The sequence below is a fragment of the Monodelphis domestica genome, chromosome 2 (assembly GCF_027887165.1).
Source record: "Monodelphis domestica isolate mMonDom1 chromosome 2, mMonDom1.pri, whole genome shotgun sequence".
In the NCBI taxonomy this organism is placed as follows: Eukaryota; Metazoa; Chordata; class Mammalia; order Didelphimorphia; family Didelphidae; genus Monodelphis; species Monodelphis domestica.
Genome location: NC_077228.1, coordinates 378129694 through 378146022, shown reverse-complemented (window position 1 = coordinate 378146022; position 16329 = coordinate 378129694). Strand labels below are relative to the sequence as shown.

At 36.4% G+C, this 16329-nt stretch overlaps 1 protein-coding gene across 2 annotated transcripts in view; it reads left to right on the top strand.

Moving 5' to 3' along the window:
• Positions 1–16329, top strand: part of LAMA4 (laminin subunit alpha 4) — a 202355-nt gene that overhangs the window by 152351 nt on the left and 33675 nt on the right. For both annotated transcript variants that reach the window (XM_056818671.1, XM_007485204.2), the window contains exons 18-25: positions 2079–2218; positions 3857–4030; positions 4925–5070; positions 6252–6414; positions 10228–10361; positions 11439–11610; positions 12230–12361; positions 14349–14491. In XM_056818671.1, coding sequence (XP_056674649.1) covers positions 2079–2218; positions 3857–4030; positions 4925–5070; positions 6252–6414; positions 10228–10361; positions 11439–11610; positions 12230–12361; positions 14349–14491 — 1204 coding nt within the window. The remainder of the gene's footprint in view (positions 1–2078; positions 2219–3856; positions 4031–4924; positions 5071–6251; positions 6415–10227; positions 10362–11438; positions 11611–12229; positions 12362–14348; positions 14492–16329) is intronic.

The window sequence follows — 16329 nt, the reverse complement described above, 5'->3', positions numbered from 1 at the left end:
GCCAGCTGAAAAAAGTGGTCCAAGACCAGGAAGACATCCAGATGCATAGGAGAACTTTTGATGCTCGATCACAGGAAGCATGGAATCTATCTCTTGATTCCTCTCCCCCATCTTTCTCTCTTTCCCCAACCCTCCAAGACACTTATGAAAACCTCTGGAGGGTTCCTCTTGACAGATGTCATGTGGTTTTATAGTATGGCCAGCACATAGACCCTGGATGCCTGTTGACCATTGCTATATGTGCAGTCATCTTGGTACTAGACTGGGATCAGCACTAGTTTTCTCCTATATAGGAATCGTAATACATGGCATTCTGAGCTCTTGGCAAAGGTCCTTACTCTCCTTGCCCCAGGCTCTTCTTCTGTCTGCTGTGCCAATACCTTCACTACCCAGTACATGAAATGGTCTTGGAATCTGCCCTTGGGTCTATGCCCTCATTGATGTGCTATTCCCTTCAGCCATGCAGATCATAGCCCAGCCATGTCTTCTCATCCTTTGCAGCTCTTTTCAGGTCATCCAGTCAATTCTCTACTTAGAGTCCACCCAGTACATTGGGGACTTTCCTCTAAATCTCTCAGCAGTACATTTATATTAATGAACCATTAAGCAAACCAAGTTAACCCTAACTCTTAATACATAGAAATTTCTCTGGTGAAATCCTTTACACCATTTCTCTCAGTCCAGCTCTTTGATAGCTAATACATGCATTTACAGTTTGTGTAGCCCCTGCCCCCCAGGAGTCAAGTCAAGCAAGTACAAGCACCTAGCTGTGTGACCTTGGGCAATTTTCCCTAGCCCTTTCCACTCTTCTGTTTTAGAATTGATACTGAGTCTGAAGGCAGGGTTTTCCAGAAGAAGGAGGAGGAAGAGAAAGAGAAAGAAGAGGAAGAGCAGTATTTAAGTACCTACTATGTCCAGGACTATGCTAAGTTCTAGAAATAAAAACAAAGGCAAAATTAATTTCTCTCCCCAGTACCTCACAATCTAGGACACAAACAACTATTTACAAATACATATAGTGTCCATAAGAGCCTCATTATGCAGAAGCAACTAGGTGGCTTAGTGGATTGAAAACCAGGTCTGAAGCTAGCAAAACTCTTCCTGGGTTCAAATCTGGGCTCAGACACTTATTAGCTGTGTGACCCTAGGCAAGTCACTTAACCCCAATTGCCCAGCCCTTAACACCCTTCTGCCTTGAAACTGATACTTAATATAGATTCTAATATAGAAGATAAGAGTTGTTTTTTTCTTTCAGTGTGTTTTTTAGCTATTAAAGTATAAACTTTAGTACAGCCCTAAAACTTTTGCAACACCCTGTATAAAGGAGTAATTGTAGATAAAGCACAGAGGGAAGGAAAGGCTTCTTGCAAAATATTGGATTTTTTGTTCTAGGAGTTTCTATTCTCAGACAATTTGCCTCACACCTTATAATACAGAAACCAGACTTCTTAATAACACTCTTAGACAGACATTGATCATAAACTTAGCTTTACTGGTTTACTTTCTCTGTTGATGGAAAGTTTGTTTTTTTATTTTACTCTTCTTGATATTGTACTAAAACTGACCATTAGTATGTAGACTCCTTATTTGCAATTCCTGGAACAAAGTAATTGCTTAATTCATGTTCTATCTATCTGGGCATTTAGGTGGTACAGTGGATAGAGTGCTGGTCCTGGAGTCAGGAAGACTCATCTTTCCAAGTTCAAATCTGACCTCAGACATTTATTAGCTGTGTAACCCTGGGCAAGTCACTTAACCTTGTTTGTTTCAGTTTCCTCATCTGTAAAATGAGCTGCATAAGGAAATGCCAAACTTCTCTACTACTTCCACTAAGAAAACTCAAAAAAAGTGTCACATAGAGTCAAACACAACTGAAATAATTAAACAACAAAACCTATATATCCTTCTATCTGGCTGGCTTTCTTTCTATCTATCTCTCTATCTATCTATCTATCCATTCATCCATCCATCTATCTATCTATCTATCTACCCAAGTATTTAATTAACCATCTGTTTTTCTAGAAATTTAGATGCTCTCAAGATATTTATAGCTAGTCCATGTTTTTTCTTATCCTCAGTAAGAAATTTGACCGAAGTTGTCCCTCAGCTCCTGGATCAACTGCGTACAGTAGAGCAGAAGAGGCCTGCAAGCAATGTTTCAGACAGCATTCGGAGAATCAGAGAACTCATCGCCCAGACCAGGAGTGTAGCCAGCAAGGTAAAGCACTGAAAGGAAGCAATCAGTCCCTTGTGATTATCAGAGCAAAGAGTTGAACTTTATATCCTTAAGTCACTTTCCAGTCTGAAGACTAAAGGCTGCTTGATCTCATATGAACCATAAGGCATGGGAGACCTCAAAATCATTTAAAGATAAAATTAGTATCACAGAGAACCTCCCAATTCATTAATTTAATTGAAGGATTTTTTCACACTTTTATTCTTAACATTCTTTAAAAAAATTTTTTGTTCCAAATTCTCTCTCTCCCTCACACTCCAACAAGAAGGCAAGAAGTATGATAGCAATGATACATGTAAAATCATGCAAACACATTTCCATGTTAGCCATATTGCAAAAAAAAAAAAATTAAAGCAAGAAAGATAAAGAAAATGAGAAATGTATTTCCGTTTGCACTCAGACAGAGTTCATCAGTTCTCTCTCTGGAGGTGTATTATATATCTCATCTTGAGTCCACTGGACTTTTCTTGGATCCAATATAGCTTACAACTCTCTTGTACAATTATCATATCCTTTTTAATGTTGTGTTGTGCAGCCTAGCATGGCGCATAGTCTTAACATCAGGAAAAAATGTACTTTTCACACATAGGAGTGATGTTACCCTAGAAAATTCACTCAACTTCTAAAAGCCCCAGGAATCTCAACAATACTATAAATTCCAATAAATTGCTGATCTGCATTAGCAAAAGGTATTTCTGCACTGGAAGTTCCTCATTCCAATAAAATTATAGTTCCTAAGCCCCCCAAAGTATATATATATCATATATTAATAACCTTATTTATATATTCTATTTTTATAAATGCTACATAGTTATATGTATATTATCCATAAATATATAATATATGTATAAACATGGCATATATGTTATATATTTATAAATATTGTATATTCATATATACATAGGTATATTTATAAATATATAATTATATATAATACAAAATATGCAGTATTTACAAATATATAAGTGAAAATGTTTATATATTTTCTTTTTTGTGAATATATTTATGTGTAAATTATATATGCATATGTGTATAGTTATAGTTACATATATTTAATTGTAGTAGAGTAAAATCTGTTTGTTGTTTTTTTTAGTTTTAAGCTTTGATAGCTTAAAATTACACTAAGACTATTGGGACACTGTATAACTAATTGACAAATATTATGTCATGAATCATAACTTCTCAGTGCCTCAATCAACTCTCTATAGATATAAGTTTCAGAGAAGGTAATGCCCTGCATTAGTAAACAAGTTTCCTCATGTGGCAGTTCCTGAACTAAATGAAATCCCAAGTATAGTATCTAAGCCTTTCTTATATTATATTACAGTTATCTATACATCTAATTTCCCTGTCAGATGCAAACCCCTTGAAAATGTGGACTGTATCTTTACTCTTTTTTACATCATCTTCAACACCTTGCACTTTGCAAATATTAGGCATTCAGTATCGGTTTATTGAATTCGTTTAAATTGAATCCAAAGACCCAAGAGGGAGGAAAGGAGGAGGAGAGGAGAAAAGAAACAATAATCAATATACAAAATTCCCCCAGAGCACTGACTCCCACCATTCACTCAATATTTAACCTAAAATAATATTTAACATGATACTTTGTGTTTCTAGATTCAAGTCTCCATGATGTTTGATGGTCAGTCAGCAGTTGAAGTCAACACCAAAACTAATGTGGATGACTTAAAAGCTTTTACTTCCATGAGCTTGTATATGAAGCCTCCTGAAAAGTCAGCAGGAAAGAACGAGAATGCAGATAGATTTATCTTATATCTTGGAAGCAAAAATGTAAGCAAATCATGTTTTCTTTTTCATTAAAGGTAACACATGAAAGAAAGGTTAAAAAAAATCTTTTTTATGGAACACTGAAAAGTGGCCTGGATGTGGAGTCAGGAGTTCTGAGCTCATCTCCCAGCTCTGTCATTTGTCTTGGGAAAGCAGAACCCTTGCATGACCCTGGAAAAGTCACCTAAGTTCCCTAGATTTCATTTTATCTTCTTTTAGAATTCATTGGTTGGATTCAATGACCTCTGTGATAACGTCTATTTCTAAGTCTATTAGCTATGATCCACTGGTTAGATAACCTCCAAGTCCCCTTCCAATTCTAAGTCTGTGATCCTAAGACAGTGTCTCCAAACATCAAATTTCAACCCTGGAATTGATTTACCCCAAATTACTATGAACTTGATGACAAAAACCCAATTTGTGACTCAAGGACAAGTAATTACTTTCCTACTTATGATTTTCTGGGGTCACTTTACATGAACTTTTCACTGCCAGCTCTGGGAATTTCAGGTAAACCCTTTAGCAACACAGATCTTCAAAACAATCTGTTTGCTCATCATATATTATATTACTAAGAAATTCTGCATGAAAGTATCTTGAGTTGTGTTATTAATCAACATTAGCTCCTGTGATTAAGCCAACAATACCAGCACTCCTGTCAGCAACTTTATTAAAATACATCTGCAGTCACTCAGTTCTACTCCCAGGGTGCCACCAACAGTTCCAAAACAGTCCAAACAAACTTATTTGAACAGGTAGGCTGATCATATAAAATCAGAATTTGGTGCCCCTTCTAAACCCAGTCTCTACATTAATGATCCTGCTTTGGAATAAGAATAATGAAAATCAAGAGACATGGTTTGTTAATATTCAATAATAATCTTGTTCTTGTTTCAGGCAAAAAGTGATTATATGGGTCTTGCAATCAAGAATGATAACCTGGTATACATTTATAATCTGGGAAACAAGGATGTGGAGATTCCCCTGGACTCTAAACCAGTCAGCTCTTGGCCTGCCTATTTCAGTATTGTCAAAATTGAAAGGTGAAGTGAATATCTGATATAGGGTGTCTTGCAAATGTCACCAGAAACCAGTTTTATTACATCCTTCTGAGTATAGTAAAACATATCTGTGCTCAAGTATACACGCATACATCCTTACCCTCTAAGGCTGTCTCTAATGATATATAAATATAGAATAGATAGATGAGTGAGGAAGAGATGTAGACACCTAGGTCTTGACTGGTGCAAATAATGAATCCCACAAAGTGATCACATGTATTTGAATTCATTCTATTTGAAGTTATATTATCATGAAGTAAAATATAATCATTGGCTCCAGCCCAATAGAAATCTAATATACAAATTTAAATAATGTATCCACTTCAGAATCATTATTTACCTGAAAGGATAGATAGATAGATAGATAGATAGATAGATAGATAGATAGATAGATAGATAGATAGATAGATGGATGGATAGATAGATAGATAGATAGATAGATAGATAGATAGATAGGTAGATAGATAATTAGATAGATAATTAGATAGATAGACAGACAGACAGACAGACAGACAGACAGACAGACAGACAGACAGACAGACAGACAGATAGATAGATAGATAGATAGATAGATAGATAGATAGATAGATGGATAGATGAATGATAGAGAGAGAGAGAGAGAGAGATGACATACAAGAGAAAGAAAGAACATGATCAGAAACTAATTTTTTTTTCTGTTTGTATGCAGTATGCTTTCTTTCTCTACCTGTAAGAGTATTCTCTTGCCTTCTTTTGTCCTTCCCTATTTTCTTTTTATTTTTTTCCTTCCAGGGGAAAAAAAACAAAAACAAAAGCAAAAGTCCCCTCCAAATAGAAATTTCCTATTTATTATATCTTAAAAACCTTGAATTTATTCCAAGAGATGTTTTTTCTTCCCTTCCATTGTTTTATAGAATGTATGTATATTTATTATTGTTATATAATTTAAACATTGTTTTTTAATAATGAGAATAATATCTGCAAATAATATTTTTGCATAAGGGAATAAAGTCTTTCCCAGGTTTGGGTTTTTGGGTTTTTTTGGTACAAAAAAGTTCTAAGTTGTTCCTTGAGGGCATGAGCAGTCTTTTGTTTATCTATCTATGCCAGGTCTAGTGCAGTGGATAGTATATAGTTGGTGCCAAGTAAATGTTTATTGAATCAAACTGAATTTATCTCAACAGAGTAGGGAAACATGGGAAGGTATTCCTAACAGTCCCAAGCCTGAGCAGCACAGCTGAAGAAAAGTTTATCAAGAAAGGAGAAGTCTCTGGAGACGATTCCCTATTGGACTTGCAGCCTGAGGACACTGTCTTTTATGTTGGTGGAGTACCACCAAATTTTAAGGTAAGAAAATTATAATTACTGTTGAAGGTGATCCCTCAGTAATTTTTCTTATAAATTATTATAACATAAATGTTTAAAAATAATTCATTTACAAGATGACCATACTTTTCATTATAAGAAGTAGTTTGAAAGGCAATGTCTAGAAAATCTGTTTTCAGGACCAGGATGACCAATGTTCATGTCCTGCTTCTTCTAATACATAATGAGCAAGATCCTTAAGTTCTCCGGCCCTCCAGGTCACTCTCTAAGACAAAAATGTGGTAAAGAATTGTCAATTTGCATTTATTTCCTCACTAGATAGTTCTTATGCCAATGAAATCACAGGTCTGAACCCATCCCAAAAAAGAAATACCTTAATTGGGTGACTAGGACACTGAAGCTGGTGTCTAGAAATCTGTTTGTTTGGCTTTAGCTCACTTTATCACTAAAGTGCCGTATTTTCAATCCACTGTTAGTGGTTCTATTCTTTGCCAACAATGTAAATTTTAGAATCCAACTAATTCCCACTCAGATGCTTCCATAAGTGATAGGGCTAAGACTAGCTAGGTTAGCCTGGACCACCCATCTTGTTGAGGACACTAGAGTCCAGGGTCTCATCTTAGCTTACCAAATTCTAAATTTGCTAATCCCAGTTTTTCCAGGGCTCAAGAGACTCTGAAGAATTGATTCACCATAACTGAGGCCACCAAAGGCTAATTCACAATTAAAATACCCACTTACTAATAAGGCATATGCATTCACTCATTCCTTAAATATGTATTAAGTAGCTATTGGACACAATACCTTGGGCAAGATGCTAAAGGAGGCATATATGCAAATATGACTTACACAGATGAATATAATTTTTAAAGAATAAAAACCAATAACATGACTCAAAAGTGATCTGTGAGATTTATCAAGGAAATACATGGTCCAAGAATGGGAAAGTTAGTGATCAGTGTAGGACATTCACTTTGGGGGAAGCAGGGTCACTGAGCAGACCAAATTAGAAATAAAAAGTTTTGCTTGACCAGCATGATCTTAGAGAACAGAGTGAGTTGTATAGAATTGAAAGGATATTCCCATTAAGCTGATTAATCAATTCATCAGTTGACAAGATTTATTAAGTATCCACTGTCCCGTATGCTAGGTACTAGGGATACAAAGTTAAAAATGAAGCAGGCTTTGCCCTCAAGGAGCTCACACTCCATAGGAAAGATAATATGTACATATAAAAGTAAATACAAAATAAAATCATCACTCCTCTGACAGCTAAGTAGCATCATGGTGCACAGAGTGCTAGGACTGGAATCAGGAAGACCTGAAGTCAAATCTAGCCCTAGAAACTTACTAGTTCTGTGACCCTGGGCAAGTCATTTAACTTCTACCTCAGTTTCCTTAAGTCTAAAATGCAATAATGATAGCACTTATTTCCTGGAGTTGTTATGAGGATCAAATAAGATAATATTTATAAAACATTTAATACAGTGCCTGACACATAATAGACACTGAATAAATACTTGTTTCCTTCCTTCCTTTCTTCCTACTCAGATAGCTGCAGCTCTTCCCCTTCTCCTAACGAGAAAAATTCAATTTTTTTTTTTTTTTGCCAAAATCTCTATCCCTCCGTCCTTAGGGGCCACCTTACCTTTATAGTTTTATCACTCCCCCAGCAGATACATACTCTAGTTTCCAGCCACACTAGATTAACATGTTCTAGTCTAGGCTTGGAATGACTAGTACATATATAAAATTTTTGTGTTCTATACCAGAGGAATCAAGCACATGGCCTCTAGCTACATGCAGTCCATAATACTCCTGAAACTAGATTAAAATATAACTGAGAAATATTTAATGAAATACAAAAATAATACTGTAAAACATAGACAATATATTTTAAAACTGAGTCAATATGTGACCTTCAGGGAGCTTGATATTTGGATCACTGGCTCTCAGTTTCTATTTGAGTTTAATCCATGAATCCATACTATCCTTCCACCAGACTTTAAGTTCCATAAGGACAGGAACTTTATTCTTGCTGTCATTCAGTCATTTTTAATCATGTCTGACTCTTCATGACACTTTTTAGCAATTTTCCTGGCAAAGACACTGGAGTTATTTGTCACTTCTTTCCCTAGCTCATTTTAAAGATAGGGAAACTGAGGCAAAAAGAGTTCATTGGCTTGCCCAGGATCACACAGCTAGTACGTATAAGTTAGTAATGATGAGAATGAGGTCATTTTTAAACTTAATGCTTCATTCAGTATTTTGCCTAATATGCACACCATAGATTCTTAACAACTATGATAGAATTTGTTGAATTTGAAGTGTGGCAGCCAGATGAACTGTCCTTTCCCATTTGAATTAGAATTCCATTCTTACTTTTAATTTTTAGCTCTTTCATTCCCTTTTAACAAATTTGACTTCAGTCTCTAATGATTCCTATTGACCAATAAAGACCTTAAAGAATCTCCTGCTAGAAGTGTGAAATGGTGAGTCCAAAACAGTTTGATGTGTAGGAAAGTCTGGAGTAGTGGAAGAAGTAAATTACTGGGGTCCGAAAAGTTGTTGCTGTTGTTCAGTCATATCTGACTCTTCATGATTCCATTTGGGGTTTTTCTTGGCAAAGGTACTGAAGTGATTTGCCATTTCCTTCTCCAGCTCCTTTTATAGATGAGGAAACTGAGGCAAAATGATTTGCCCATAGTCACACAGCCAGTATGTGATCTCCAAAATATGGATCTTCCTGACTTTAGACCCAGCACTCTATTTTCTGTGCCATTTGGATACAAATCCAGTTCAGGTGTCACATATGTGAAGTTTTTCCTATTGACACAACTCCAGTCCCCCAATCCTCCACCTCCCACAAATGAAAATTACCTCTTCTTCCTCAAATTCTCTTAAAGGTACAGACTTCTTCTTTGCCTTTACCATATATTCACTTATATCATACATATTTGTGTGCATATTACTTCTTTCACTTACCAACATCCCCTTAAACTGTCAGTATCTCTAGTAAAGGTCTTTTCCTTCTCTATATCCCTATGATCTAACACAATGACTTTAAAGAAATGTTTATTTGATCAAAACAAAATAACTGCTTCATTGCAACCTTGTAAGTCTTCCTTCACAACCTACCACCTTTTGTCCTATGACACTAGACGAGGTGGTAGTTTCCTTTTTAAAACATAAATAGCTTTTCATTGGCACCTCCCATAAAGCAACCATCTTCATCTGCCCTTGATAGTTCTACTAGTAATTGGCTTTCAGTTTTCTAAGTATTAAATAGTTAGGTCTTAATTCTATCCAGAAGATAAGCTTAAAATTTTTAACTGAGTACTCATATTTCTGCAGCCAGAATTAGAGCAAATCGCTCAAACTCAATCAATTAGCAAGCAATTATTAAACAATCAATATGTGCTAAGAACTGGCTGGGTGCTGAGGACACAAAGCAAAAAAACAATGAAACCATCCCTGCTTTCCAAGATCTGGGAAACTGGCTTCATTTTGGAAATATTTAGGCATCTACGTGCTTCACAGAATTTTTCACTTTCAGATAGATGTTTTGGTAACACTCCCACAATCTAGATGTTCATATCAATGGAAATGTTAAGCCCTGACACATATCTGATTCTTTATGGCTCCATTTGGGGGTTTTCTTGGCAAAGGTACTGGAGTGATTTGCCATTTCCATCTCTGTTATAGTGTCTTTGTTAGAACTAGAATCCCCTGGACTACTATGTTAAGTCCACAATCCTCCTGAATTGGAGTTATTATTTGGATTTTATTTGTTTGGTTTTTTGTTTTTTCATGTCCCTTCTCTCTACAATACAGCTCCCTGCGAGTCTGAACCTGCCTGGTTTTGTTGGCTATCTGGAGTTGGCCACTTTGAATAATGAGGTGATCAGCTTGTATAATTTTAAGCACATTTACAACATGGATCCTTCAAAATCAATCCCCAGTGCAAGGTAAGACGGGTTTAAAAGCATGAGAAGCTCTAGACACCTACTGAATAGCATCAGAGAGGTCAGGGGCCAGGAGATGTTTGGTATATGCTATCTCCTTCTCTAAATCTAGTTTCAAACTAGCATAGTAGCATTCTATACCTGTCTCCTCCAGTTTTTCTTCCTGTGTATGCATAGCAAGATGAGAGAGTAAGACTAGAAAAAATTCTAAGATATCTTCTAGGTTTAAGTCTCTGAGTCTATGTTATGAACCTAAGAAGGAAATAGTCCTAGAGTTGGACTTTGGAGTCTGGCATTCTATAAGCTATTTTATTATTCATTGTATGAGCTGGACAAAATATTATTTAGAAAATATTATTTAGAAAAGTCATTTAACTAACTTTTTTCCTTGCAATTTTAATGGAAGTAACAGTGCCTCAACAGGGTGTTATGAAGATGATTAAAAAGAATTAGCCTAATAGGAGATCATACCTGTCTCCTTGAGTTTTTCTTCCTATGTATGCATAACAAAATGAGAGAGTTAGACTAGAAAAATTCTAACATATCTTGTACCTCTAAGTCTCAGTCTATGTTATGAACCCAAGAAGGTAACAGCCCTAGAATTTGACTTGGGAGACTTTCATTCTATCAGCAGTTTTACTATTCACTTAGTGTATGAACCTGGAGAAAACACTCTATTTGGAGAACTCATTGAGCTAACTTTTCTTCCTCTCCACACCAATGGAAATAGTGGTAACTCAACAGGTTGTTGTGAGGATTATTAAAAATATATACCAGAGCAGGCAACTAGGTGGTTCAGTGGACTGAGAGTCAAGCCTGGAAATGGGAGGTCCTGGATTCAAAACTGACCTCACACACTTTCTAGTTGTGTGACCCTGGACAAATCACTTAACCCCCATTTCCTAGCCCTTCCCACTTTTCTGCCTTGGAACCAATACACAGTATTGATTCTAAGATGGAAGGTGAGGGTTTTAAAAAAAGAATAATATGTACCAGATTGAGTAGTTAGCAATTCCCTTGAATAGAATAAAAGAAACCTATAATCTCATTCTCTCTTTTTTTTTAATATTACTGTTTCAGGGATAAACTGGCCTTCACTCAAAGTCGGGCTGCCAGTTACTTCTTTGATGGTTCAAGTTATGCTGTGGTGAGGGATATCACAAGAAGAGGAAAATTTGGGCAGGTGACTCGTTTTGACATTGAAGTTAGAACACCAGTAGCCAATGGATTGGTGCTCCTGATGGTGAATGGGGTGAGTAACAATTCTGCATCTTAGTCATGCCATCTCTATTTTATATGCTTTCTTTAATCTATATGACAATATAGTCTATAGAAAATTCCTCTTGGGAAAGTGTACCTTGCCATCAAACTGCATTTCAACTTTTGAAGAAAATTTTGGATTTTTTTAAAGGTAGCAATACACCAAATAAGCCAGTTCTTTGAAATACATAGGTCATGCATTATATAATTTGATATGATTTATTGATATCTTCTACATGCTTCAGGGCAGCTAAAAATGAATCCTGGAAAGAGTAGAAAAATGAAGTATTATCTGAAAAAATAAGTCGGTTAAGAGAATTGACTTCAATTTACCTAGCTTTTAGGAGATGAAAATGGACAACCTAATAATGCATTCAAACCTCAAAACTCTTCCTTTGAACTCATTAAACAGAGTGATGAAAACAAGGGCAAATAATGGCTTTGAGTCATTATTATATTGTATCAAGAAATAGCTTTTGCTTCACAGATGGTTTGGTAGAAATAGTTTTACAAGACATACAAGGGCATGCCATTATTTATCAAATTCAGCCATAACTATGTCTCCATAAGAATCCATCATCTCATTTGTCAATATTGCTTTGTGTTCACAGAGTACATTCTTCAGCCTGGAGATGAGAAATGGCTACCTCAATGTATTTTATGACTTTGGATTCAGCAATGGTCCTGTACATCTAGAAGACTCCCAGAAGAAAGCACCAATTAATGATGCAAAATATCATGAGGTACAAATAATCAAGGAAATAGCTCTGCATTTTGATTCATTGCTTGTAGCATCTGTTCCCAAAGCAACTTGTCTGTCTAATGAAATGGGATGGACTCTACCATTAAGGCACCAAGTGGATCATTCGCCATTCATCCAGTGCCAGTAAACTAGTTCCTAAATGAGGATGGATAGCATTCATAAAAAAGGCAGTATTGGCATGTTTTAAAATGTGTTGTTGATTAAAGGGCTTGTGTAAAATCTAAATACAGATTCATCAAAGCAGCAATCAATCAATCAAGCTTGAGTTTTTTGAGAGTAGAGCTTATTTCTCTTTTTTTAAGATGTGATGAGGCAAAAGTGTTGTTGGAAATATATGGAAACTTTTTAATCATCCATTGCAAATTACTGGCATTGCTAGAAATTGAAGGTTGTATGATATAAAGTGCAGAAAGTCAATCTTGGATTAAGGAAAGTATGGGTTATATTCCAGTCTCTGACATATATGATCTCACCATAAGCAAGTCATTTAGCCTACTATCACCCAAAGGCAACCCTATGGTTGGTAGAACAGTCATGGATCTGTATTTGGAAAAGTTTGATAAGAGTTTTCTATGCCAAGAAAATCACAGTTCCAGAACCATTCATCCCCAATTTGCTAGACATATAGCATTTCTTTTGGAAGGATGTAGAAAGTGAATAACTAGGTTTACTCAAGACATACCTAGTAGATGGAAGGTATTCAGAAAAGAGAAACAAAACAATATTGAGTTATCTGTGGAGAGGGCCCATAATGAAGTGTCCTCAGTCTGATGCCAATGGGCCAGGAAGGGCAGTTATATGTGGAGGGGATCTTATCCCCCTCCCCCTCCTGGGTTGCTGACAGATAAACATTCCTCACATACCAGAGTGAGCAGGGCCCACCAGGTCTTTTGGCAGGGAAGGCTGGCTGGAGGAGAAAGGTGAGGAAGAGAGAAGAAAGATTCTTGGAGAATAGGGACACATTGTCTGAGAACTTAGAGTAAGGCAGAGGTTTAACTCTATGCTTATCTACCTTTTCTATCTCAAGTTATTATTAATAAACTTTATGAAAATAATAACTGGTAGATATATATTCATTTTAAATATAACAGCTATTGAGATCAGTTCTGTCATCACTGTATGCTTAGAACTCTTTGTTTTAATGGAACCCATGAAAGGTCTACCATGAGTATTTTTAAATTCAGACAGTATTGGGAAAAGCTTGCTGTTAGAGAATGTCATTTCTTTTAATTTCTAGAATTCTGCCTTTAATAAAAGAAGAAAGCATTAACGATTTTGCTGGATTAGGGAACAGTTACTAAATCAGAAGTGATGGTTACCATGCAACCAAGAAGCAAACAGCTTACATCATGTCATCTAGGGTCCAGAGGGGAGAATAATTTTCTACCACCATGCCAGCCATCTCAATTTTCATGGAGACCTTATTATGCACACTTTCTAGTGAACAAATTTAAGATTCAGAAGGAGCATAGAAGAAATAGTGTGTCCTGTGGTAGAACTGCCTTATATATACCTATATTGGCTTCTTTCTTACCATATCATGCCACCAAAGGCACACACACACACACACACACACACACACACACACACACACACACATACACACACACACACACACACACACAGAGCAAACTGGCCCACACCCTACACATTCTTATTGTTATGATGAATAACTTCTACCATCGCTGCCACATGAGCCAAGTATTATGCTAAGTGTTTGGGCTATGAAGAAAGGGAAAAGCAATTCCTGCATTCATATGAAGAAGGAATCTATGAATAACTAGGTTTACTCAAGACATACCTAGTAGATGGAAGGTATTCAGAAAAGAGAAAATTTTAACTGATGGGAATTGGCAAAGATTAGAAAGGATTTCCCTATCTTTTGTACAAATACACACACAAACTACATCTGAGCTACTGGTTTCCTAAATTGTTCATGACTAACCTTGTGCTATTATTCTTTTCAGATTTCAATCATTTACCACAATGATAAAAAAATGATTTTGGTAGTTGACAGACGGCATGTGAAAAGCATGGATAATGAAAAAATGAAAATACCTTTCACCGATATATACATTGGAGGAGTTCCTCCAGAAGTCTTCCAGTCCAGGTGAGTTTTGTGATTAAATCAGTATCTATTCACATACTGGGCAAAATGCAAGATGATTCATATGCGGTGTGGATCACCTATTGCCTGAACTTATTGCACTATCCTCTTTGTATTGTCTAGTTTCCATACTATATGTAATATATCTTATTTATAGGTACCAAAGTGACTTCCTAAAGTTTAGATATGACCATATTACTCCCCTACTCAATAAACTCCAGTGACTCCCTATTGGCTATATGATTAAATAGAAACTCCTTTTTTAACTTTTAAAGACTTTCACAACCTGGCCCCAGCCTAGCCTTCTAACCTCATCATTTAACAATACTCTTCTCCCTTTTCTATCAGTCAAGTGGCCTTCTTACTGTTCCTTGCACACAGTACTCCGTCTCTCCTATGCCCAGATTGCACTCACTCTTCACCTCTGCCTCATAGAATCCCTCTTTCTTTAAGACTCAGTTCAAGCATCACCTTCTACATAAACTTTTCCCATACTCTAACTGTTAGTGCCATAACGCCCTAAACTGTCTTATACTTATTTCACATGTTCTAATTTATGTGCATGTTGTCTCTCCCATAAGAATATTAATTTCTTGAGAATAGAGACTGTTTCATGTTTGTTTTTATATCCCCCCGCACCTCACACAGTACCTTCTGGCAGGTGTTTTAAATGTTTGATGACATTGATTAATATGGCACTGCAGTCTAGGATACCTGCCCAGACACCATTTCAGACACACTGCTGAACAGAAAAAAAAGAAAGAAAGAAAGAAAAAACTCTTGAAAGCAGCTTATCACATTTCTAAGTAGCAAAAATTACAAGAAAAAAACAAGGTTCCTTGTTAATTTCTAAAGTCTAGTATTAATGAATCTTCTTTAATTAATGTCTGATATGATTTATGGGGTTCTTGAATAATGTTACTCCCATAATAATCCCAATATATTTTTAAAAATGACCACATCACAGAGTCAAAAGAGACCCCCAGGAGTCATCTAGTCCAACCAATAATTAAGAATGCCCCTAAAGCATTTTTTTTGTTTTTTTTTTTAATTTTTTTTTAAATATATTTTATTTGATCATTTCCAAGCATTATTCGTTAAAGACATAGATAATTTTCTTTTCCTCCCCCCCCACCCCCCATAGCCAACGCGTAAGTCCACTGGGCATTAGATGTTTTCTTGATTTGAACCCATTGCTTTGTTGATAGTATTTGCATTAGAGTGTTCATTTAGAGTCCATCCTCTGTCATGTCCCCTCAACCTCTGTATTCAGGCAGTTGCTTTTTCTCGGCGTTTCCACTCCCATAGTTTATCCTTTCCTTATGAATGGTGTTTTTTTTTCTCCTGGATCCCTGCAAGTTGTTCAGGGACATTACACCGCCACTAATGGAGAAGTCCATTACGTTCGATTATACCACAGTGTATTAGTCTCTGTGTACAATGTTCTCCTGGTTCTGCTCCTCTCGCTCTGCATCACTTCCTGGAGGTTGTTCCAGTCTCCATGGAACTTCTCCACTTTATTATTCCTTTGAGCACAATAGTATTCCATCACCAACATATACCACAGTTTGTTCAGCCATTCCCCAATTGATGGGCATCCCCTCGTTTTCCAGTTTTGGGCCACCACAAAGAGCGCAGCTATGAATATTTTTGCACAAGTCTTTGTGTCCATTATCTCTTTGGGGTACAAACCCAGCAGTGCTATGGCTGGGTCAAAGGGTAGATATTCTTTTGTTGCTCTTTGGGCATAGTTCCAAATTGCCCTCCAGAATGGTTGGATCATTTCACAGCTCCACCAGCAATGAATTAATGTCCCTATTTTGCCACATCCCCTCCAGCAT